Raw genomic sequence first — 23,370 nt, 5'->3', positions numbered from 1 at the left:
TGGGATGCTTAAATGCTTTATTTGCTCTAGCAGGAATCAAAATTAGAGTGCAGTGCACTGCAGCACAGAAAATCTAATTTGAACAACAGTTGATAGGCATGTAATGCAATTATGTAGTTTTTTCTTTGAGTACTGTTAAAGAGATAGATGCATAGGGATGCAAAGGAGACAGAAATGGACTCTATTTTAAGAGAATGTCGCAATCTAGCAAGTATTAACCCTGAGGCTCTTCTGAACTGTTCTAGAGCAAAACAAAGAATTTGTCCTTAAATTGCCACACTCATAAAATGTATCAACTAGACAGAACTGATTCAGTGTCTCCATTAACTGAGAATTCTTTGGGGGAAAAAAAAAAAAGAAAGATAAGAGTTAAAAAAGAGTTAACAAACCTTGAAAACCTGCGCCAGGCCTGGTCTGTGCCACTGTCAGAGCACAGTACCATTGTCACTGGAGGGGACTGTAATGTTTTCCTTTTTAACTTTCCTTTTGAGAGTTATTTTAAGGTTCTGGTAGCGCTGCGCCCAGGAGGACTCTTGCAGGTTTGGAGCTGTGAGTTCAAGCGGGATCCTCCACAGGGGAGTGAGCGTCCATCCATGTGCATCTCCTTGCTGGAGGGAGGGGTGGGGAAGACTAGCTCTGCTGTGTGGGATGAAAACCGGGGCTTTTTTGTTTTTGAGCAGGGCTGGATAAATAAGGGCAGGAGATTGGATGGCTCGGATGATGTTTGAGAAGACAGGTTCAAGTGATAATATGACCAACAAGGGGTTCTGGAGGGAAGAATTGGAAGCTTTGCTTTCCTGTGAGGAGTGTGGAGACAGCGCAAACATATCAGCTACTTACTTAAATATCCTTGTGATTCTTTCTGCATAGCTGTTATCGGACAGTCTTTATGTGTTAACAATAACTGTTTCAGCTGTGCTACCTCATTTTTCAGCATGGAAACCTCATTCTAGAAAAAAAAAGAGAGAGTTTGGTTTGCAACAAAGCTTAAACCAGGCTCTTCTGCAAAGCTTTAACCCAAGAACACAAAAACTGCTCGCAACTTTGGAAGAACTGAGCAAAAAAGGCACTCAGTGTTTATGTGCTGGGTTTAAGTTAATATTAGTTGGTGACATTATTTTATAACTTCTGAAGGCAGTCTGGTTTCCAGATTTGGTGACATAAACTGATAAATGAACTAACTTCACAGCACCAGAGATACTCAAGGCAATATTATAATCCCCTTGGGAAATACTCTGGCTCTCTGCACCAGGCCAGGGGGGCAGATCTGTGGGGGCAAAGGGCACATTGCCGTGCTCAGGGGTATGGTGGCAGGACTGCTATCACCTATTGCTCCACTGCAGCCGGCGCCTGGGTGCTGCTCACACCCCTGTGTTTTGTGGGAGAATTTTTTTGAGGAATGCCATTATACAAATAGTTTTTCTGCCCTTGGTAGCACACAGGCACACCTTTGCATGAGGCAAAAGTACTGTGCCCACCATTAGAAGGGCAGCACTGTAAGAAAGGCTTTTATTATCATATTCAGAGTATTTTCATCCATCCAGTTCATTTTCCTTACTAGTAGACTGATCTATTTATGCTTCTATCTTGCTGGCTTTGAATGAGGGTTTAGCTACATGTCCTGCTCTGAAGAAATCTTTTACAGTTGAGTTAATGGCACTTCAAAAAAAAAAATCCCCACAAAAAGCGGTGACAAGAAAAGAAAATAAATACAACTTCATCTAGTGAAGGTTTCTAAATCCCAAGACAGCTTTTTCCTGGCTTATCCTACTAAAATGTAATTATTTCTTTAATTGAAGCACACACATCTTGATTAACCAACTGATTATGCCTGAGCTCCCGCTAGGAGCTGACTGTGCGGGGGCAGCCCCAAAGGCACTGCCAGCCCTTCTGAGCACAAAGAGCCCCTCTGTGTCCTCAGGGGTGCAGACAGTGGCTCGCACCTGAAGCTGCATGTTTGTCTGGGTGAGCTCTTCTGCTTTCTTTTCCAGTGACATCACCCAGACCTTCCTCTTCTGTCTGCAGCGCGTGGCAGCGGCTCGGTTCCTTTCCAGAAATTTCCGCCTCCTCTCATCCGGGTCTTCATCCACCACTCTCCTCCTGCGACCTCCAGCTGGCTGTGGCGGCTGTATCGTCTGTGTGGGCTGCATCTGCTGTGCTGCTGGCGAAACCTGGAGGGGAAGAAGAGGTTTTTCAGGGGGTGGCAATGGGGAGAAGTTACAGAGGGGGATCTTGAAATGGGAAGGGAAATCTCACACAGCCTGCTCCCCAACAAGGTCTGCAACAGACATGAGTTGAAAGCTGTACCAGATGCCACTGAAAGCAGCTGCTGGCAAATCCTTAATGTGGTCAAAGGGCAGATTTTTTTGAAAAAATCCTCTGAATATTAGTAGGGAACATTTTTTTCCCCTTACAGTTAGTTATTAAAAATATTCACTTAGGTGCATTCTCTGTCACCACCTATTTCAAACCTGAAATGCCAAGTTTCTCTCAGGACCTATTTTAATCAAAGCAGAGCACTGTAGTGGCCTTATTTCTGTCTCTCTTTTTCCCCCAACTGCCTCCAAAATTTTGGACCATTTCTATTTCCCAGGCTTTACCATCTCTGCCTCACGCTTTACCATCTCTGGAGACAGAAGCTGCAGAGCTCTTTGCACCTGAGTGGAGCTGGGAAGCTGTGGGCTGGGATCTCAAAAGGCCAGCAGACCTCATTGCCCCTCAGCTAGGGACAAAGAAAGGATTTAGGTACCTGAACTTGAACCTGTGTTTTGATATCCCTGAACTATGTGGAGAAGGGATATTCCTCTTATTAGACATTTCCATTAGACCCCTGTGGACGCTATACCCATTTTTATTCAACAGCCTGGCTTTGACAGTAGATGCATACTGCATCCAGCCCACTGCTACAAAACTATGAAAAAATATGTATTTATGCCTTTTCAAGTGCAGGAGAGTATTGATCCTGCTCCTGAGAGTAACTGGCCCATGATATTACAGAAAAGGTGCATGGTAGGGGCAGCCCCATGTAGACTGTGCTCCGTGTCCCTGTCAGGAATCAGCATCAGATTTAATGTTCAGCTGCCTGGGAACAGCCAGCTTTTGGACTACTTCTCTGCCTCTCTGTGGTGCCCAGGCTACGGGGCTCTGGAGAGATCCTCTCTCTCCCTCTGCTTGGAGTTTGGGAACCCAACCCATGGGTCCCATTGCTTACACCCAGTGGGAGCCCCTGCTGCTGCTCACGTGTCTGCTGCCACTCCTGCACAGTCTGGAACAGTCTGGAAACTTTAATTGTTGACTAAAAATTAACCCTCTTGTTCTGGCAGGGACCCAAACCTCCAAGGTGCTTCCTTTTGACTCCAGGGAGTGGATGTAGTCAGTGCTTTGTCAGACTGAGCCCTGAATTTCAATTGCAGCAATTAACATGTGTTTTCCTAACACCTCTGTCTGTCTCAATTAAAATGATACTATCGTCTTGAGTCTTGCGAAGTTGAGGTCGCTTTTCTGTCTAGAATCTAGTTTGCTCCCTCCCTCAGCTGACTTGTGGCAATTACAGTGGCAATTTTATGTGTAATTATTCTGTGCATCTGATAATGCGTTTTGCATAAAGCTGAATTTATTCCCAGCTCTGTGTTGCACAGTCAGGGAATCTCTCTCACAGGAGCAGAAAAAAAGCTTTTAAAAAATAACTTCTAAAAATAAATAAGCCACCCTGCATTTTTTGACTGACTTTTACAATTTCAGCTTGCATCAACTCCATATGTTAGCTGGTAAAATCTCCAACGCTGTCCACACTGGAGGCTGGAGTCCCAGGTTTATGGCAGCTGCAGTAGGCACAGCTACCAGCACCGCACAGGACTGCTGGCCAGCACTGCACAGGAGCATTGGTTACAGCCCCCATTCCCACCAGCATCCACAGGCTTCCGCTGGGAGATCATTTCCAAGGGATTCCAGCTGCTCCCTGTCCACCAGGGCCGGGCATGCCACCCCTTTAGCAGTATGTCTGAGCGCAGAGGTCTCAGAAATGCCTTTTAATGTCAACATCTCATCAAAGGCCTTTCATTTTCTCACACACAACACCTTTCTAGACTTCAGAGATCTGTTATTTATCTTCCCTTATCCCTTTTTTCTCCTTTTTCATTCAGCTTTAAAAATTCTTATTTCTTAATTCTGTTTGGTACAAAGGCAGAAAAAAGTAACTATACAATTCTTTATTTTTCTTTATACTTTTCATATGGTCATTTTCTCCTGAATATTTCATTATGTTTTCAGAATGTACCAGGCAGTCTCTGGATAGTCAGAGTGCATTTTCAGAACAACAGAATCTCCTCTCCATCTCTGGCAGATATTAATTAAAAAGGTTGCCATTACTCCACCAATAATGTCTCATGGGATAATTAACTGACTCTTACTTGATAGCTCTTAACCCTGAAATCTGTTAGGCTATGTCTTAGTAACTGTCTAAGCATCATTCTCTAGGAAGATTTCACTGCCCTGCCTAGGAACATGAGAAAGAACATTAACTAAATATCAAAATTTAGGTTGATTTTGGTTTTTTAGAGGGTGCAAATCACACATCCATAATGAAGACAAAGGTAGGACAGCTAAGAGAATGAAATGGCATCGAAACCCCTACTCTGCTTAAGCTATCATTCTGGCAAGTTTAATATGAAGAAATCTTTACCGGATCAACACAAGAATAATAGTATAATTTTTGTAGTAGTTGAGGCAACATAGCCATAACTTGATAAAATATCTCACTTTCTCAGAAAGATACCTGTCAGAAGGTGATTTCTACTTTTATGCTTGAGACTGTATTTCTTTCTTTTCTTTACAACTTAGCACAAAACTAATACCCATTCACTCATTCTATGAAAGCATAGTTCATTGGGCTCCTGTGTATCAAAATGGTAGCCAAAAAGCATGAAACGAATTCTGGCATTACAGAAGGGTGCAGTAAAGAATAACAACAGTCCTGGCATGGGAGTGCATGGTTTACAGCAGTGTGGACCATGCTGTCATTTGGCAGGTGGTTTGGAATGGAAGAATCTGTCTCAGAAGAATAAGGAGATTAATAATTAGTAAATCACACCATAAAATTAATGTCTGCTGGAGCAATCAGATCCCCAAAGAAGCCATTACCATGGGGACTATGGATGAGCTTTGAAAGTAATAACCATGTGGTTATTACTCAGCAAGCCCTTCTTTTCTCTCCTCTAATGCATCTGTTCAGAAATCACTATTGCCTTCCCACTATGCGAACAGATGCACAGCAAGAGCTCTGCTGCCCAGGGAAGCCTCTGACCCTAAGATTCCTACTCCATCACCCTCCATTTCCATCCCTTTAGTGACACTTACCACCCATGGACAAGGTGAAGACCTCCTTGATCCCTCTAGGGGTCTGTTGCCTCCAGTAACATGCTGTGCATGGCAAAGCTTATCTAACTGCACAGTGCCAGGGACTGTGTAGTGCTAGGACACAAGATGAGACTTTGTGACTGCCAGTCAGTCCACCTACCCTGGTGCCTGTATCTCTTCTTGCCTGCCTGCAAGTCTTTTGTAGTGCCTAGCTAGCAGGGAATACAAAGCACAAGAAATCAAGGCTGTCCTAACTGTGTAAAAAAGTCATGGACCTGCTCAAGTGGTTCCAGATGAGGACCATTGGCTCAATGATCTTATCCTTAAAACGGTGACATTTTTTTTTTCTCTGGTAGCTGTTTTCTCCTCCCCTCTTAAAAGTGGTGCTGTGGATGTTTTGCAACAGTGCTCCGTACTGTAGGGTCTGATGCCCCCAGCTGTATTAACATGTTTATTCTCCCAACTCGGTGAAGTGTCAGTACTATTACCCTTGTTTTAAAAGCTTATTTCCCCCATCTCCTCCATGGAGTCATCTGTCTGCTAAGAACAACTTTATCCTTATTCTCTCAGGGATCTCCAAGACAGCAATCAGGTTACTTCTGGTTTCTCTGTTATGAGATAATGTCTTTTTATTGGAGTTTTTAAACAACTCCAAGGAAAATAATTCATTAACAGATGGGAAAATAATTGAATTCAAGAAGTAAAAACTGAACTAAACTTAGGAAAGCTCTGGATATCTTCTCACGGGGGAGTCTGCTGCTATCTTAGACTGTTTCTCTAAAGCTGACAATTCATTTTACATTAGCAAATGCTTTAGGGAAATCCCATGTGCTTGCAGACTCTGCAGTAATAAAGCTAGATGTCAGTAAATAGTTAATGTTGTGGGACACTGGGATGTCAGCCAACTCTTCTCATTTTCTTTAATGTTTTCAAAGAGCTTGTCTGAAAGGTACTTGCAAGCAACACAATACTTCACAGATTGAACTTCTTATGGCTGGCACTCCTCTTTGTCCTCACATTCTATGCACTGCCCATTTGTCTTCCTTAACTTTGCTCCCCAGACCTGACATATTACAGTCACTGCCCCTAGAGCTTTATTTTTCTTGTGAAATCCTGATGCAGAAGCCTACCATCTTAAGAAATTAATAGAATTCCTCTTAAAAATTACTCTGCTAAAGTTCATGCTCACTAGTTCATTAGTTCAAAAAACATTCAGTTCAGATATCAAATTATACAAATTGCTGAAGCAAATATACCTGGTCCAAAAATTGAGTCCTTCATCTCATTCAATGGAGACCTTCACTGACTTGTTATCTGAATACAAGTCTAGGTTCTCTTACTTAAATCTCTCTCCTGGGACTGGCTTCACTATCTTTTTTCTCCTGTCACAGCAGGCACCAACTACTGCCCACACCCTCAGCTAATCTTGGCAGATGTCTGTCCCCTTCACAGGACCTGGATCCTTTAATCTTTTCCTCTAAGCCAGTGTATCTTACCTTAGAACTCCCTCAACTATCTCCAGTCTTGAACACTCCCCCCCCCATACACACACCAGTGCCATTTCATTTCACTAAAGACTTCATTACGTATTTCTGCAGGTAGAACTCATACAGATTTTTAAATCTTGGCCTAAGAAGTTCAGGTTCAAGCACATTAAGCAACATATATAATTTGCCAATTTCTGTAATAAACCTCATCCATAAAAGGATATGTGGCAATCTGCAGAGCTCAGAGCACCAAAAAGCCTTTGGAGCTCCTTATAAAGTAAGATATTACAAATGTCTAATAAATTAACCAGCAAAACAAGTTGTTGCTTCACTCCATTTTCTGAATAAAGTTTGAGCTTCCCCATCACCACTAGCAGACATTTATGAACAGCCCGAGGGGTTTGTATCTAACAAGACATGCATGCAAGAAGAAACAGTACAGCGATCAGGCTTTAACTCCACACAACAGCAAAACTCAGCAATGCAGCATGACATGAAGGTCTACCTGTGCTTGTCCGCCTGAGTGCAGCGGGGGGTGTGGTGAAGTCTGGTGATGTGCTGGGTGTGCGTGAAGGTGCGAGTGAGAGTGGTGGTGGGGATGGTTCTGCTGGTGATGAGGCTGAGGATGAGGATGGTGCGCCGGATGCTGGTGCTGATGCGGGTATGAGTGATGAGGTGGCAGTGTCTGGTGCTGATGAGGATGTGAGTGCATATGATGGTGTGGCGTCTGGTCCTGCCGCGAGCTCATCATTTCCATCATGTGGCCCATGGTGTTCATATTCCCGTTCGACATGGCGGCAGGATGATGAGTCAGTGCTGCCTTCAGTCTCTGGAACAGAACAAGGCAAAAAATTCAACACTTACACATTGTGATCTGAGCAATCAGAGTAAGATTACTGCTGTTGTAGAAATGGTACCTTGTCTTGTGTTTTGAGATTTCTTTAGGTATTTTTCTTGCTGTTCCCTTGATAAAAGGCATCTTATTTCGGCTTGAGAAAGAACATATTCTTGGGCTCTAGTCTAGTTTTACACTGTAAATATTTAAAGATATAAACATCCGAATTGAAATTTATCAGTTACACATTTCCTACTGTGCTTCTGAGGAAAAATAACTGGCTCTCATCCTTCCCTCTTTGGCCAGCTCAGTAGGGTTAGCTTCATCAAGCTTGTATTCTGGTAACTTTTAAAAATGAACGTCTGATTAAAATAAAGGTGCAACAAAGTGCCTGTCTTGTTTTTACTACAGATATTATTTAAATAACTCACTGAAAAATATATTGCATCGATGTGTTTTTCAAACTCAGGCGTAATAACACCCAACCTGTTCTTTCATCAAAAAGACGGGAAAATATTCAGGGTGGCCTCAACCTGATCCTCTTTCTTTGATGGAAAGTTCAAGCGTCTGCTATGCTGTTATTGAACGCTAATCCCTCTCTCTGCTTTGTAGTCCACATGTCACTGGGTTGGGCCCTGGAGTCTGGCTAGGGCAAAACTCTCCTTTATATCAGTGAGATTTGTTCACTTTTACCTGAGCACCAACAAAGGCCAGTGGGATTGGTTGCCACATTTTCAACTGCAAGATAGGGCCTTTGTGTACTAAGGATATAGCTGAAACACAGAGTAAAAAGATGTTCCCTTTCAGCTCAATTAAAGGGTCATCCCAAAGCCATGAGCTGTATTGGCAAACAAACACCCTGCTGGTGTCATCCTACCCTTGGACTACTGAAATCACTGGCATCCTGGAAGGGTGTGCTGAAGGTAGAGCCTGACAGATGTTGGCTAGGAGAAAAGCTTCTTCTAAAGCCATGGAAATCTCCTTTGCATCTATGGTTCTTCATCTGGCTCAACATAGAAAATTATTTACAGGCAGCCACTCAAGACTTCAACTCTTTATATTTTCAAAGAAATCAAGTGATTTACTCTTAGTATTCCAAGTAATTATCAGAAAATGATAAGATAAAAATGGAAGGAAGGAGGTCTATGGTTTCACTTGATGCCAGATTTGAATAACCCATCAACTACCTTGTAATTCACAGCAGAGACTTCATCAGTAAGAAATGCCACCATACAACAGCCAGTAAGAAACAGCAGCGGCAGGAGGCACAGAGATGTGCCTTTCCCTGTAGCAATATCTGTGGGTCACAGCTGATGGTCAAAAGATCCTCCAAGCCAATGTGACTAAAATCTGCCAATAGAGGAAAACTGACCAGACTGAATTGTATTTTGGTTCTGTCTTCAAAGCAAAAAGAGTGACTACTGGGACACTCAGAACCTGTAGATGGGAATTTCAATCTGCTTTATATTGAAATAACACCTGTCTGTTGCAACACTACAAGGACACAGGTAAAGGCTTCTGTGTTCAAAGCTATAACCCTACTGTGTTTGTACAACTCTGAGTGAGGAAGAAACAAATTCTTTAGGAGAAAGAAAAAAAGAGAAATAGAGAAAAAGAAAGAAGGTTGTGGAAGGCAAAAAGAAGTAACATGATGAAATTTAAGTGTCATCCTCAAATTTTTATATCCCACATGTTTTTGCAGATGTCATGAAGGTCATTTCATTGAGACATTCTAATAGATCCATTAATCTAAATTTGGTGACTTATTTTACTGATGATTAATTGAATAAGACTTAAAAAAAAAGATATATTTGCAAAACACATCAGTGCCTCAGTTTGCATGAAGGAAATATAGACCGATGACTTTTAAGAAGTTTCCTTAAGAAAGTCTATCATACCATAACCACACTATGGCATGTGTCACAACCTGACAATCTTCTCAAATAGAGATCAAGGTGACTGTGGCAGTGAGGTTAAGTACCTCCTATCCTACCTCCAAAGTCAGAACAGAGGTCAATCTAATATCCATATCAGTAACACATCCTGGGTATCAAAGGGAGGATTTGAGCAGCTGTTGTCCTTGACATTTCCAGATTCAAGTGCTACCCTGGTTACTGCAAGCAGCTCTTCACAATGCTCAGAATAACTGGTGTTACCCAGAAGTGTATTAGGAAAAATATGGGAAAAAACACATTAATAAGCCAAGTCTTTCTCCATGTCATGCTTCTTCAAAACACACTAGAATCTTTTTCATGGAGCTGAGCCACCATGCACATCTAAGCCAAAGCACCAGCAAAAGCTGTTGTAACTTTGTTTTCTGAATCTAAATGCAAAATAAACAAGCTCTCATTAGCCAGCAGTTTTATGTGATGAATACCTAACAAAATCTACCAACTCTATATTTGTCAAAGACTGCTGAAACCAAATATGGCTTATTCTAAACTGCAGATTTTCAAAGGGGAAAAAAAAAAAAGGAGGGAAAACCTAATCTGCAAATAAACATTTTTTTTTCAGCTGTAAAAACTGAGACTTATTAGTGTGGCATGACTTCAAGGAGAATAAATTATTTTGTTTTCTTTTCATAGCCCCATCTACTACATCCATTTATTTGAGATAGCAAATCAAGAGAGACAGTGAGAGGTCTGACATGCAGCTGGTTTCAGTCAATAGGGGTCATTTCCATTTGGTCTGTGTATTTTACAAGCTCCTTGTTCACTGTTCCCAATGGGAGGGTGGACCAGCTGCCCTGGATCCCAGTCATGGTAAGAAACAAGCTCTCTACATCATCCTGTCCCAGGGCAGCAACAGCCATCGCCTCCCTTTAGCTTCATGCTTAGGTCAGCTCCTCAGCAGTGAGAGTCCTGTCCGCACATTCATCCAGAGCAGTGTTAATCTTCCATTAACTTCCAGTCACTGCTGCCCATCAGAAACATTCAGGGAATAATAAACATTTTTTGTTTGTTTGTTTGGTCTTCAGTGAGATCAATATGGATGTTTTAGTTAGAGCAGAGGGAGGGAAAATCACCAGAACTTGGTAAACTCTTTGCACTGAGTATGTGTAGTGCTTGAAGGGCAGGCTGCAGTTTTATTATTGTTTCGTTCCTTTTATGTGTGTTAATTGCAAACATCTGTTTTGGTTTAGTGTCAAATAAAATAAGATGGCATAAAAATTCAGCTTACTGGACTGACGACATTACCAAATCCCCTCTAGAATGAAATAGTAACCCAGGACTCAATCCTGCAGCCGTTCAGTGTTTTCAGGAACTGTGTGACCAACTTCACCAGAGCCTGCAGTACCTGGCAGTTCACAAACTAGGACTGAAAACAGAAGATTTGCTACTCAGATCTGTTTTCACCGAAACCTGAAATTTCTACTAACCTCATAGCAGTGATTTTTAGGGCACAACCCGTTTTTTCTTCCTTTTTATAGGACAATTTTTAAAAAAATCTCCACCATTCTCAAGCCCAGAGGAAATGCAGGTGCTCATCTTACTTGGCTTCTGGCCCTCACTGATTATTTTAAATATTATTTTATGAAAGTAACATAGTGACCAGAATCAGTTACAGCTGATTTCCACTCAGTCATGACATTTCAATAAATGGCTGTGAGTGACACAGAAAAGAGAAATTTTTCACAGAGAACAGCCTGCTTTGCCTCTGATGAAGTAAATAAATAAAATTCCTCTTTGGTCCTACAGGAAACCAGACGCACATAAACTGTCATCTTTGATGCTTAAGAGGAAATAGCAACAGTGGATACTAGTGCTTCACAGGCCTGAGTGTTGTGTTCCCTGTACTGTTACTCATGGCAATGTCCCTGATTGACACATTTACTCTGAAGCCACCCCACTGAATGCCATATGAAGTTAACACCTCAAAGAAGTTATCATTGTACCTGGAATACTGGTTTTTTTGGAAAACGAGATTTTTCACAGTGCTTCCTCTATCTAAAGCCTGACATCACGGTGCAGTGAATTGCTTGATGCTTCCTTTTATCAACATAGATCATAATTTATACATTGAACATCTCTGGGCAAACCCCAAGTCTGCCAAAAATGGGCTACAAGCACTTGAGATCATGAATGAAAAACAGTATCAGCTTCCCTAACACTTCTGCAATTCAGAGTCTTACTGCTTTCTAATTTTTCTTTATTGTGACATGTATTTCAAAGTTGCCCTGGGTTTTGCCCCACCTTTCTTTCTCAAAAATTATTAGTGAAAAGCAGGTAGCAATTTTTTTCAGTTTGTTAAAAGAAGCAAAGAAGGATAAAGAAAACTGTAAATTTGGAGATTGCTTTTCCCACAATTAAAAGTGCAAAGAATTTTATGGGTTTCATTTGTATATTAATATTTATAATGTTTAATGCATCTTTATACTATTTATAGTAAACATAGAGTTATAACTTTATATTATATGCCATAATCTATATATGACTATAAACTACAACTTTCTCCCATTTATCTCTCAGTGGAGAAATTACAAAAATCTCCTTTGATTTTGCAGGTGGTCTGTGCTTGCATCAAACAATAAGCTATTATAACATCCGGCTGAATTTTAGGTTGAGACAGACATGGAATGCTGGTTTTGAATAGAATTGAATTGTTCCAAATAAGTATGCATTGCTGCACTCAGAAAAAAAGCTCTCTTCCCTTTTGGTTTGCATGCCCAAATCCCACTAAATTAGGAAGAGACAAGACCAGCTGTAGTATTTGCTTAATGTCTGGTACATTCTTATCGGGAGATTATATCAAACCCCTGTAGGCGCATGAAATATGATCTCAAAGATATTTTCTTGCACTAGTGACTGTGATTCTAGTCCCTATTATACAGGGATGCAATAAGTTTCCCACAGGGGACAGAAGAATTTAGAGAGCAGTGGGAAATAGAAAAAATTACAGACATCAAGCATACCCACACATCTGCAATTAGGGAGAAACCTCAGGGTAATGATCTTGATTAGCCAAACTTCATGGCAAGTATGCTACTGATTTCAGTGGCACTAGTATTGTTTTCTCATCTGCAATAGTCAAGTTTTCCTTTTTATTTTTAAGCATCATACCCAAGATGAATACACAGAGTTAAGCCAGCGACAGCTAAAGCTGTGAACAGAACTTCACTCAGCGCATTTCAGAGCATCACAATGAATTTTATCCTTCCCTCCAACTGTGACTGCAAGGAGAGAACTTAGCATAAATGTCACTCAGGTCTTTTACAGTTGGCTGCTGACAAGCATTTCACAGTGTAAATAACAGAAACCACTCTTTGCAAATGTTCCACTCGCATTTATAAAAGCAAATTGGAAGCGATTCATCTTCACTCAATAAGTGAACTGCAGATACTTATGAGCACATTTCAGAGACTGGCGATTAGAAAGTCTCTGATGCCACATTAAATGCTTTCTCCTACATTTCTTGTGCAGTAGAATACAGTCCTGCCTATTGACAAAAGGAGGAGTGAGAGGTGTGCGAAGGACGTAAAATCCGGAACTGAAGTGACACTAATATAAAGAGAAAAAAGGGATACATTTAATTCACAACTCTCCAGTAAACAGTGCCAAATTGCTAATCTTCTAACTATTCTCAGGTTGTTTAGCAAATCTGAATTATACTTTTCCCTCCCTTTATACTTTTTTCCCTACTTAGTCAGATTTTGTAACAGCATGAACAATGGATCATCATCCAGCCTTCAGTGCAGCTCAGCCTCTAATAAAAACAACAAATTTGTTCCCTTGTACTTCCAAATGCAAACTGAATTAAACTTCAGCAGAAAGCAGCAAGAATCAACTGCAAACAATCAAAACAGCAATAAAGCTAATAGACACCATGCTGCTCAAGGACGGGTCAGCTGCAAGAGCTGCTTCAGCGTCCCTGAACTCAGGGCACAGAGGAACTCTGAGCAGCCACGTTGCTTGCTGACATCAGTCCCAGTGACACCTCTTAGGACAACTGCCAGTTTTAAGTAATCCAGTGCAGGTCGAAGCCAGGGTGGCCCAAGGGTACTCTGACGGAACTGCCATCTTCTGGTGATGGCATTTTATTGAGAACAGCCAGGGCTCTAGGGACAGCAGAAAACATACATGAGTTTACATCCCATCTTCACCCAGTAATTTCTTTCTGCTCATCTCAAAGCACCTTGCAAAGTAGACAAGTAGCATTATCCTTGTGCAATGCACCATCTTTTTAAGGATTAGAAAGAGAAAAATCCTAAATTCTCTTCCTATTCTACATGCATTTTATTGAACAAGTAAATTATAATTAAAACAGAAAATACACTCAAAGAATGGTTTGTACTTCTCACTATATACTATTTCTTGCATGAATCATTTCTCAATGCCATATTAAACAACTGGATTTGATTTTCACAGGAGCCAGGACATGTGAAGTTCAAAAAATCAAACCCCTAATTCCCGCCAAGTCTAAGTCAATTCCTGCATGTGTATCCATGACAAGGGATATTTAATTATGTAATCACACAACAGACAGCAAAGTGATTTATTACAGGCAAATGGTGTCATATAATTTCAACATACAATACCAATGGAAGGATCCAAAAAATACAACCAACTTCTCTGACTGATTTCCCCACTGTGTGCCAGAGTCTAAAAGAAAAGCTGCTACTTTCCTGCTACCTACCCCTGGAGAGGCAAGTTTCTGACAGCAAAATGCCTGACACTTTGGGGATTAATTGCCTGTGCCTATTTGCTGGTTTTGTCTGGGATAGAGTTAATTTTCTTCATAGTAACTGGTATAGGGCTGTGTTTTGGATTTGTGTTGAACAGAGTGTTGATTATACACTGCAATATTATTGCTGAGCAGTGCTTGCACAGAGCCAAGGCTTTTCCTGCTTCTTACACTGCCCCACCAGGGAGCAGGATGGGGGTAGGTGCACAAGAAGTTGGGAGGGAACAGCTGACCAGGACAGATGACCCCAACTGACAAAAGGGATATTTCATTCCATATGATGTCATGCTCTGTATATAAAGTAGGGGGAAGAAGAAAGAAGAGGGGGACATTTGGAGTGGTGACATTTGTCTTGCCAAGTAACCATTGCGCTTGAGGGGCCCTGCTCTCCCAAAGATGGCTGAACACCTTCCTGCCCATGGGAAGTGGTAAATGAATTCCTTGTTTTGCTTTGCTCATGCACAGCTTTTGTTTTACTTTTGTCTTTATTAAACAGTCTTAATCTCAATTCATGAGTTTTTTCACTTTTACCCTTCCAAATCAATCCCCTATCCCACTGCGGGAGAGTGAGCTAGAAGTTGTGTGGGACTGAGTTGCCACCTGGGGTTAAGCCATGACAGCCTGTTATCAGTAGGCAAGGACAAAACAAATCACCATTCTAATTCTCCAAATACACAGTCTTTTGCTGACTGTCTCTGCCAGATTAATGTATGGGCTATTCCCAGGCATGCTAGATTGTCACCTGTGGAAAACACAGACATAGGAGGTGGCAATAAAATCACTCAGTGTTAATCGCACTCTGACAGATAGTGGAAAAACTTGGGCTTGAGGGGACCTAAGTCTGTACAGCCCATCTTCTAGATCTATTTTCTAATGTCCATATTACAGCTCATTCCCAAGCCAAGAGATCACAGATTCTTTCTTCACATTGGATATAAAGCACTTTGGCAAAGCCTCTGGCAGAGGAGCTGGAACTCATGTCTTCCTCACTCCTGCAAGCAGACACTCTAACTAAGTTTCTAAAATCATGTTCCCATCTTCTACTACAAAGGAAGCGAGAAATGCTTGTACCATGCTTGCATTGCTATATATATATATCTTGCCTGAGAACACAATGAACGTTTATTAATATATTAAATGAGAAAAGCGGGAATTGATTTCAGAGGAAGTTGAGGAATTTCCTATACAAGCCAGATATGAAGCAAATCCTCAAATCAGAGCACTCTAACACTACAAGGAACACTGTGAGTTTGGGTATTTTAATCTGTATTCAGAGATCAGATGGGATTAGCACCACAAAAATCTCTCTCTACAGAATACTGCTCTGAAGCCTTGAGACCTCTTAATGAGTACGTCATTTTTTTTGACAACAATGCAAATTGCTTGTTTTCCTTGTCCTTCTCAGAAGCATAATACACACACCAAGGACATGAGAAAGGCAGGTTCAAAGTCTTTCCCGTCAGAAGATTTCTGAACTTTCATCAGCCACCTCTCACTAAGGCTGATTATGATTAAGTCATTCATATTCAAAGAAAAATGCCATCCAAGTACATAAAACTTGGGGGTTTATTTTTTCCTTCGCTGGTGTGATTTTTGAATACTCGTTTTTCCTGGATTAAACCCAGCACATTTAAAGGGCTACCAGCAAGCCAGAAATCGGATACATGTGCACTCAAAAGTCCTTTGATTTCATCCCAGATGTGCAGTGCTCAAGGGCGTATACACATATACATGCGTGCACACACACACACGCACACACACAGAGAGCATAGAGGACACGATCTGGTTTGTAGATTTTGTTTCAAGATTATGTGTTTGAAGCAGACTGTGAAATGTAAAACTGAAGCCCTGACCACTTACAGCCATTACAGATCCCAGGGCTCTTTGTGAAAGAGTATTGATGTTCATTAGCCTATTGGCCTGACCGAAGAATTCAATGCAGGTAATTAGACGTTGTCTCATTACCACGTAGTTTCAGGTGAAGTTATTTTTCTACTTTGTTTCTTAAGTTAAGTGATTCCTGAAACATTTTTAAGGCATTCAAGGATTCTTTTTTTTTTCCTAAAGAAATTACTAGAATATAAAGTACAGTACAGGAACATAAAAAATGAGAGTGTTCTTATGGGTTATTTCATATTTTTTTAAAGCTTTATTTCATCATCTAATCCAAAAGAATGAAAATAGTATTTTAATTCAGCAGACAGCTTTCAATTATCTAGCTATGAAAACATAGTGACTAGTAGCTTTTTAAATACATACACTCAGATATGGGATGTAGTACACAGATACAAACTGTAAAGACTGTGAAGAGGTTCACTTAGTGTCAAGTTTCACTGTTATAAAATAAATATAATCTATGCTGAGACTTATCTGAATGGATATCATGAATATTCAGCATTGAACATATCAGTGTTGATATGTTCTGTCCTTTTACACCCCCATGTAAGGTGTCTTATGCCCTCCCACCTTTCCCCATATTGTCCCCAACTCCATCCCTCAGGCTGCTGCTTTCCACTGTGCCCCCTTTGTTCTTCACCTGCAACACCATCTCTTCATTCGTAGGCAGCTCAAGTTGCTGCCTTGTTTTTCACCACCTCGCATATATCATCTGCTTTCAAACAGCCGTATCTTGGGTCAGACGCATTGAATTTCAAAGCCACTTGAGGCTCCAAGAACAGCAACATCTCAACCTTCTACCAGATACCAGCTAGCCACTCTATCAGTGCCACAAGGTCTTTTAAAACACTTTAGTATATCTACAGTGTGAAACGAGATATGAAAAATGAGGCCCTCAACTATTCTTTTTTATTGGAATTAGTGATTTACACTAATGGGCTTTACATCGTGTTTGAAAGGGCTAGGAATGCATCCCCACACACTCCCAGTGGCTCAGCAACATATGAAATGCAATATATCGGCAGCTTACTCTCTTGCACATGGCATGCTTACTCTTCAGTAATGCTGCTTTTCAGAGCAACATGTTAGAGCAAATCAAAAAAACAACCTTCCCCAGGGAAGGAAATGATGCTGCCTGCTTGGTAAGACATGGACTCATCCTGCCATTTCTGGACAGCTGGATTTGGCTTTCCTACACCATGTACCACAGGATACAGAACAAATTTGCACAGGTCAGGGGCCTGGCTAGACCCACAGTTGCGGTGGCTGTCACACAAGCAGGATTTCCTTTCCAGCACCAAGTGACAGGTACAGCATATCCTGCCTTGCTTGGTTGTGGACTCTTGCCTGTCCCTCCTGCCCAGTGGAAAGAGGGCAGAAATAAATGCCTAAGGGAGAATTCCTGGCAGAGGTGACCTGCCTGGGGACAGATGGACAGAGGGGCCACAAAGCACCCTGCACCCTGAGGGAGGTAGAAAGTTATGTGGTGGGTGAGCATCCCCTATGGGACTGGGGTGATGCTAGAACCAGATGCCTCCCCACATACCAGAAGCAACTGCCAGCATCCCAGGAACAGGCACACCAGTTATTGGTCTGTGCTCACTGTCCTTCACAGCATGAATGAGTCTTCCTAAAAGCACAACGGGGATCTGGCTGCTCCTGCTATTACCTTATCTTCCTTTTTTTTTTAATATTTCTTTTGTATTTCTACTGAGTGAGGGAGAAAGGCATAAATACCATCTTGTTTAAGATCTCTTCCTGTCTCCTCTCCCTGCCTTGCAGACAGCATTATCCATCTTCCTGACACCACCATTGCCTGATTCATTTGACATATGCACCAGAAAAAATGTCATGTTCTGAACAAGAACATAACACTGTGATCTCATTCCCATCTCAGACTCCACAGCACCTCCCATTTCTTGCTGCTTTGGAAAGAGAAGGACTGGGAAGCTTTTCCATCTTGCTTACTGGGAAACTTACAGAGGAGATGTGGTGATGAGAAACCGGGTCAGCAAAGGCACATAAGCACTTACACAAGCACATTGGAAATCAAAGTAATACCATAGAAAGTTCAGTTATCTACCTCCTACTTAGAGTCTGAAGCAGCAAAATCTTTCTCATCTTCTGTTACTTAGGGCTGTTGAGGGACTCTACATAGATATATGTTATTTCCAAAAGGGAACATCGCTTTAAGATATGATGACAGGGACATTCTGACTGTATTATGAAAGTCACTGGCCTGTTCTGTCTCATCATTTCCCACTCTTTTGAAACAAAAAAGCCTCAGGTACTATCCACTTCTGTGACCTTAGTGCTTATGATGAAGTTCCCCCTTTTTGTCTGGCATGCCAACAAGTCAATGTAAGGCTTCCTGATGCCTTGTCTTATGAGACATCATAGTACCATAGAACAATGTGAGTTGGAAGGGACCTTCAAAGGTTGTCTAGTCCAACCTCCCTGCAACAAGCAAGAACATCTTAAATCAGATCAGGTTGCTCAAACCCCCAGTCCAACTTCACCTTGAATATCTCCAGGGATGGGGCATCTACCTCCTCTCTGGGCAACCTCTTCTAGTGTTTCACCCCTCTCATCGTAAAAAATCTTCTTTAAATTTTCTTCCTTCTATCTACTCTAAATCTACCCTTTTTCAGTTTTAAACCATTACTCCTTGTCCTGTCACAACAGGCCCTGCTAAAAAGTTTGTCCTCGTCTGTCTTGTAGGCCCCTTTAATTACAGGAAGGCTGCAATAAGGTCTGCCCAGAGCCTTCTCTTCTCCAGGCTGAACAGCCCCATTTCTCTTAGCCTGTTTTCACAGGAGAGGTGTTCCAGTCTCTCATCATCTTTGTGGCCTTTTCCTGGACCCACTCCAATAGGTTCATGTCTTTCCTGTGCTGAGAACCCCAGAGCTGGATGCAGTACTCCAGGTGGCGTCTCATGAGTAGAGTAGAGGGGCAGAATCACCTCCCTCGATCAGTGGCCACACTGCTTTTGACGCAGCCCAGCTGTGGCAAGAGCACATTGCCAAGTCATGTTCAGTTTTTCATTCACCAGTACCCCCAAGTCCTTCTTGGCAGAGCTGTTCTCAATCCCTTCGCCCTCCAGCCTGCACTGGTACTGATGGTTGACCCAACGCAGTTACAGGACCTTGCACTTGGCCTTGTTGAGCCTCATAATGTTCCCATGGGCCCACTTGTCAAGCTTGTCCTGGTTCCCCTAGATGGCATTCTGTCCCTCAGGTGCGTCAACTGCACCACTCAGCTTGGTGCCATCTGCAAACCTGCGGGTGCACTTGATCACACTGTCTGTGTCACAGCTGCAAATATTAAACAGGATCCCTTCCAGTTTGATTGCACCCCTCATTGCCCCTCATGTGTGCCTTCTGTCTCAGCCACAGGAGGTCACAATAAGAGATTGCTGTGCCCTGGCAGCTGAGACACAGGCAGTCTTGCCCCAAACTTGCCTCTGTCCCTCTTTCCCAGTGAGTTACAGGAATGTCTGCATCTCACCTCTGCCTACCGCCTTAATAACCCATTAGTGGCCTGGCTAAATTAATGACTCTCTCACTGTTACTTTGGAGATCTGCCAAAGGAGAAAAGACAAGGGGCAAGGAGGGTGGAGGCAAACCAAATTGGGTGCTTGGGTGGATGGGGGAAGGGGAAAGGAAGAGAAGAGTTGGAGAGGAAATGTTGAGGCAGCTAATTTTTTCATTTTTTCCCTGCAGTTAAAGCATTGACAGATAATTTATCACACATTTTGATGGTGCTCCAGTTGGCAGGGAAAAGAGCTTTCTGTTTATTAATTCAATTAGCCTGCTTATTTATCAGCAGAGGGCAAGAAGGTGCAGTCACAGGTCAAACTGTGCCAGTCTCAGACCGCCTGCTGTCGGGATGAGAGGATGACTAGTAGTAGAACATCCCACCCCCACTGTTCCAGCCAGTGCACTCATCACTGCATTATCTCAGGCCTTCTGAGGTAAGAAAAGAAAAAGCTAAAATAAAAAATCTAACAGCACACATTATGCACACCAGTGAATGTTCAAGGCAGGCTAACAACCAGAGCCCCACTGCTTTGCCGCCACTAGTTCCATGCCCTAAAAGTATTAGTTATGTCTGACATTCTGCCCAGAACTGAATTTTTTAATTGATTAAAACAGTTGAACGCACTTTGAATTTTTAGTGCAATAGCAATAGTGTTCAAACCAGCACATTAATATATCACAGGGCTGCTGGATGGGGTAGAAGAAGGCAAGAAGGGTGGTGCCCACCAACACTTGTCATTTTTGAAAAAGTGATATTTGTGGAGGAGGAAGAAAATAGGAGGGGAAAAGACTGGCCTTCCAATGGCAGAGAAATGCCCTGAGTTAGGAGGGCTGGAAGAGTGGTGAGGGCACTTCTTTGTTCTGCCTATGTGGGACTATGGGTTTTCTTTGTCACTTGTTAAAGAGTCTCAGACTTCTGATGGCTGAAGCTCCAAATTCAGAAAATGTTGTGCAAAATGCTTCATGGAGCTATCTGACCTGAAGTGTTTCTGAAAACATAAAATATGTAGAAAGTCCATCATGCTGGAGTGCGATTTCCCTATAGCCAAAAAAATCCCTCAGCCCTAGAACCTGAGGACCACCATTTCTATGCAAATCCAGTGCTGTCATAAACGGTGTTTATTTTTCTCTTGCTGCTTCTATAAGCCAACCAGCTTCCTTTCCTATCATACATAAACACAGTTCCAATATAGTTGTACTGGCTTCCAGTTTAGTTCATAAAAGACACGTGTGGCTTCCTGCTCATACAAACAAGTCCTGCAGTGCTTTAACTTAAAAATGAGACTCCTTGTGATAAGGTTAAGACACAAATGCTCTCAAATGCTCTTTTCTTACTCTTCTCATTTTGCTCCTCCACCACTGAATGTTTAAGGAAAAATTGCATATTTTAATTCTTCTTCTTTAAGTTTCTTTAGACTTATTCTTCTGCCTTCTGAATTCTGGCAGGATGGTTCAAGGCAGGACACCATATCTAATTAGAATGGCAGTGAATGTTTCTACTGCAAATAAGCTCAAAGCAGCCTTTAATCAAAGCTGGACAGATGATTCCACTACCACTGATAGTTTAGACCACCTATCAACATTTTATAAATTCTTAATTTTCTCACTGCAACCATATTGAACAGTTTTGTGCAAATGAGGCTTATAATTATCCAGATAAATCAGTCCAATGTAGTATTTCTTAGGATCTTTCTCAATTTTCTCCCTGGAGGATGGGATCCCATCTGCTTTGCTACATTCAGGCTAATTGAAGGGCACTGACTTTTCCAAATGGATTCATTAATTACTCCCGCCAGATTCTCTGTGGGGTTACTCGTTCAGCGGGTGACACTCAGGCTGTACTATACCATCCACCCATGTTTAGCAACGTTGCTCTGACTCTCAGCTATGAGCTAAAACATTTGCAGATGCGTTGGCAGGAATGGTTCTGGCCTTTAACTGTACAGTGTTACAAAACAAATGTAATTCTGCTTATCCTTTGCTTCCAATTTAGTATGCATTCAGAATCTATAAATATTGTAACCATGACTGTTTCAATATGTTTTACTCCTTGCCATCATAGATATAAGCATCTGCCCCAAAGAAAAAAACCATAAGTTTACAGGTATTACATTGCCAACAGCAGAAAAAGAAGAGAAACAAGTATTTATTGTCACATTGCAGAAAATCTGCTATGTATAGCAGCATAATGTGAAATTAAACTATTAAATTTAAATGCAAAGCTATCCTATACAATTCTGGGCTTGCATTCATTTTATTTAGTACAGCAGCAGCCTGGGTTTTCAATAAACTCACATGTAATCATATTGCTCACTCAAACATCAGGAAGACACCAAAGGAAAATAAAGACCCATCTAGCAAAGACCTAACCTAGGAGAGGGTTACCACCACTTCATACAGGAGCAGGCAGAAGGGAGCCAGCAATCAGAGAGTCTGGCTTTGCTGGAAGCTTTATCAGTGTTCCCCAGTAGCAAGCACAATTTCATGCTACTTAAAATATTTTATATTCTGAGCTGTTGGTTGGTTCATTCAGGTCTATGAGGCAACTGGCCTGGGAATCGGTGACACAATCTGCTGTGATTGAACAACAAGCCTTCTTGCTTTCCAGGAATCCTAAAGCATTTTGTAAACATCAGACCAAACTTGCCAGGCCTCTCTGCATAGACCCATGCTGCTGCACCTCACAGTGCTTTAAAGATTAAAGTAATATTACTAAATGTGGTGGGAGACCCACTGTACAGATCGGTGAACTAAAACTCTTAGATTGCCCCAGTATCAGAGAAACCATTAGTGGCAGAGCCAGAACCACAGTCTAAGAGCTGACTTGCTTACAAACAGGGAACAGTACTGCTCCTTTTCACTCTTCCCTGCTGATGGCATTGTGAGTCCCCAGGATGCAATAAAGGTCTACCTTCTTATGCTTTATTAGAGGCAATAACTCTACTTACATCTAGGAACAGACAATAAAAAAACCTATACATATATATATAAAAGCTTTAACTATGTGGTTGCTTTGGGCAGTTAATGTCATGCAAACAAAAATCTAATGATAAAACTCATCTAACAAATCAGTGAATGTGTAATTCTTCTCAGACCTAATTATTAAGATAAATAGATCACGTACATAGGGTTGTAGGTAGAACCATGGGCATGTATGTAGGGATGTACTTTGCTCTACAGTTTAAGAAATAATTCTTTTCTCTGATATCCTTTCCTTCTTAGCTCAGCAGTTGTGCTACCTCAAAGCTCTGGCCAAGATGGACTCAATAAAGGAGTTTCTTTTTTTGGGACAGAAACGTTCTCTCTCACAACTTTTCCCTGTGAATGCCACTTTATCTCTTCTAAATGAGGTATCCCTGGTCCCTCAGCAGCTAATAAATTCAGTCCTTCACTGGCCAGTACAGCAAGCTATGCATCTTCAAAGAGGAAGTCTGAAGCAACTTCATCATCACCTGGCAGGACAGTTATTCTGAATTTGAGTGGCTGGCTATTTGATTTTTTTTTCTTCTCATTTTGTTTGTGTCTCATCTCTCCTTGGTTTATAAATGACTGTTCAGCCATCAAAAAGCAGTTCATA

At 41.7% G+C, this 23,370-nt stretch overlaps 1 protein-coding gene and 1 long non-coding RNA gene across 9 annotated transcripts in view; one reads left to right on the top strand and one right to left on the bottom strand.

The window, feature by feature from the left end:
* CREB5 (cAMP responsive element binding protein 5) overlaps positions 1–23,370 on the bottom strand; it is a 256,030-nt gene that overhangs the window by 7,053 nt on the left and 225,607 nt on the right. For all 8 annotated transcript variants that reach the window (XM_027639345.1, XM_027639339.1, XM_027639340.1 and 5 more), the window contains 3 exons: positions 7,348–7,671; positions 1,944–2,171; positions 841–949 (listed from right to left, as the gene is read on the bottom strand). In XM_027639345.1, coding sequence (XP_027495146.1) covers positions 841–949; positions 1,944–2,171; positions 7,348–7,671 — 661 coding nt within the window. The remainder of the gene's footprint in view (positions 1–840; positions 950–1,943; positions 2,172–7,347; positions 7,672–23,370) is intronic.
* LOC113945306 lies at positions 18,680–23,271 on the top strand. Its single transcript, XR_003527031.1, has 3 exons — positions 18,680–18,745; positions 20,080–20,227; positions 23,016–23,271. It is a non-coding gene; the product is annotated as an uncharacterized LOC113945306 (long non-coding RNA).

The sequence above is a fragment of the Corapipo altera genome, unplaced genomic scaffold (genome assembly GCF_003945725.1).
Source record: "Corapipo altera isolate COAL_440 unplaced genomic scaffold, ASM394572v1 44, whole genome shotgun sequence".
Taxonomy (NCBI): domain Eukaryota; kingdom Metazoa; phylum Chordata; class Aves; order Passeriformes; family Pipridae; genus Corapipo; species Corapipo altera.
Note: the sequence above shows the minus strand (reverse complement) of the source record. Positions and strands in the feature narration are given on the sequence as shown.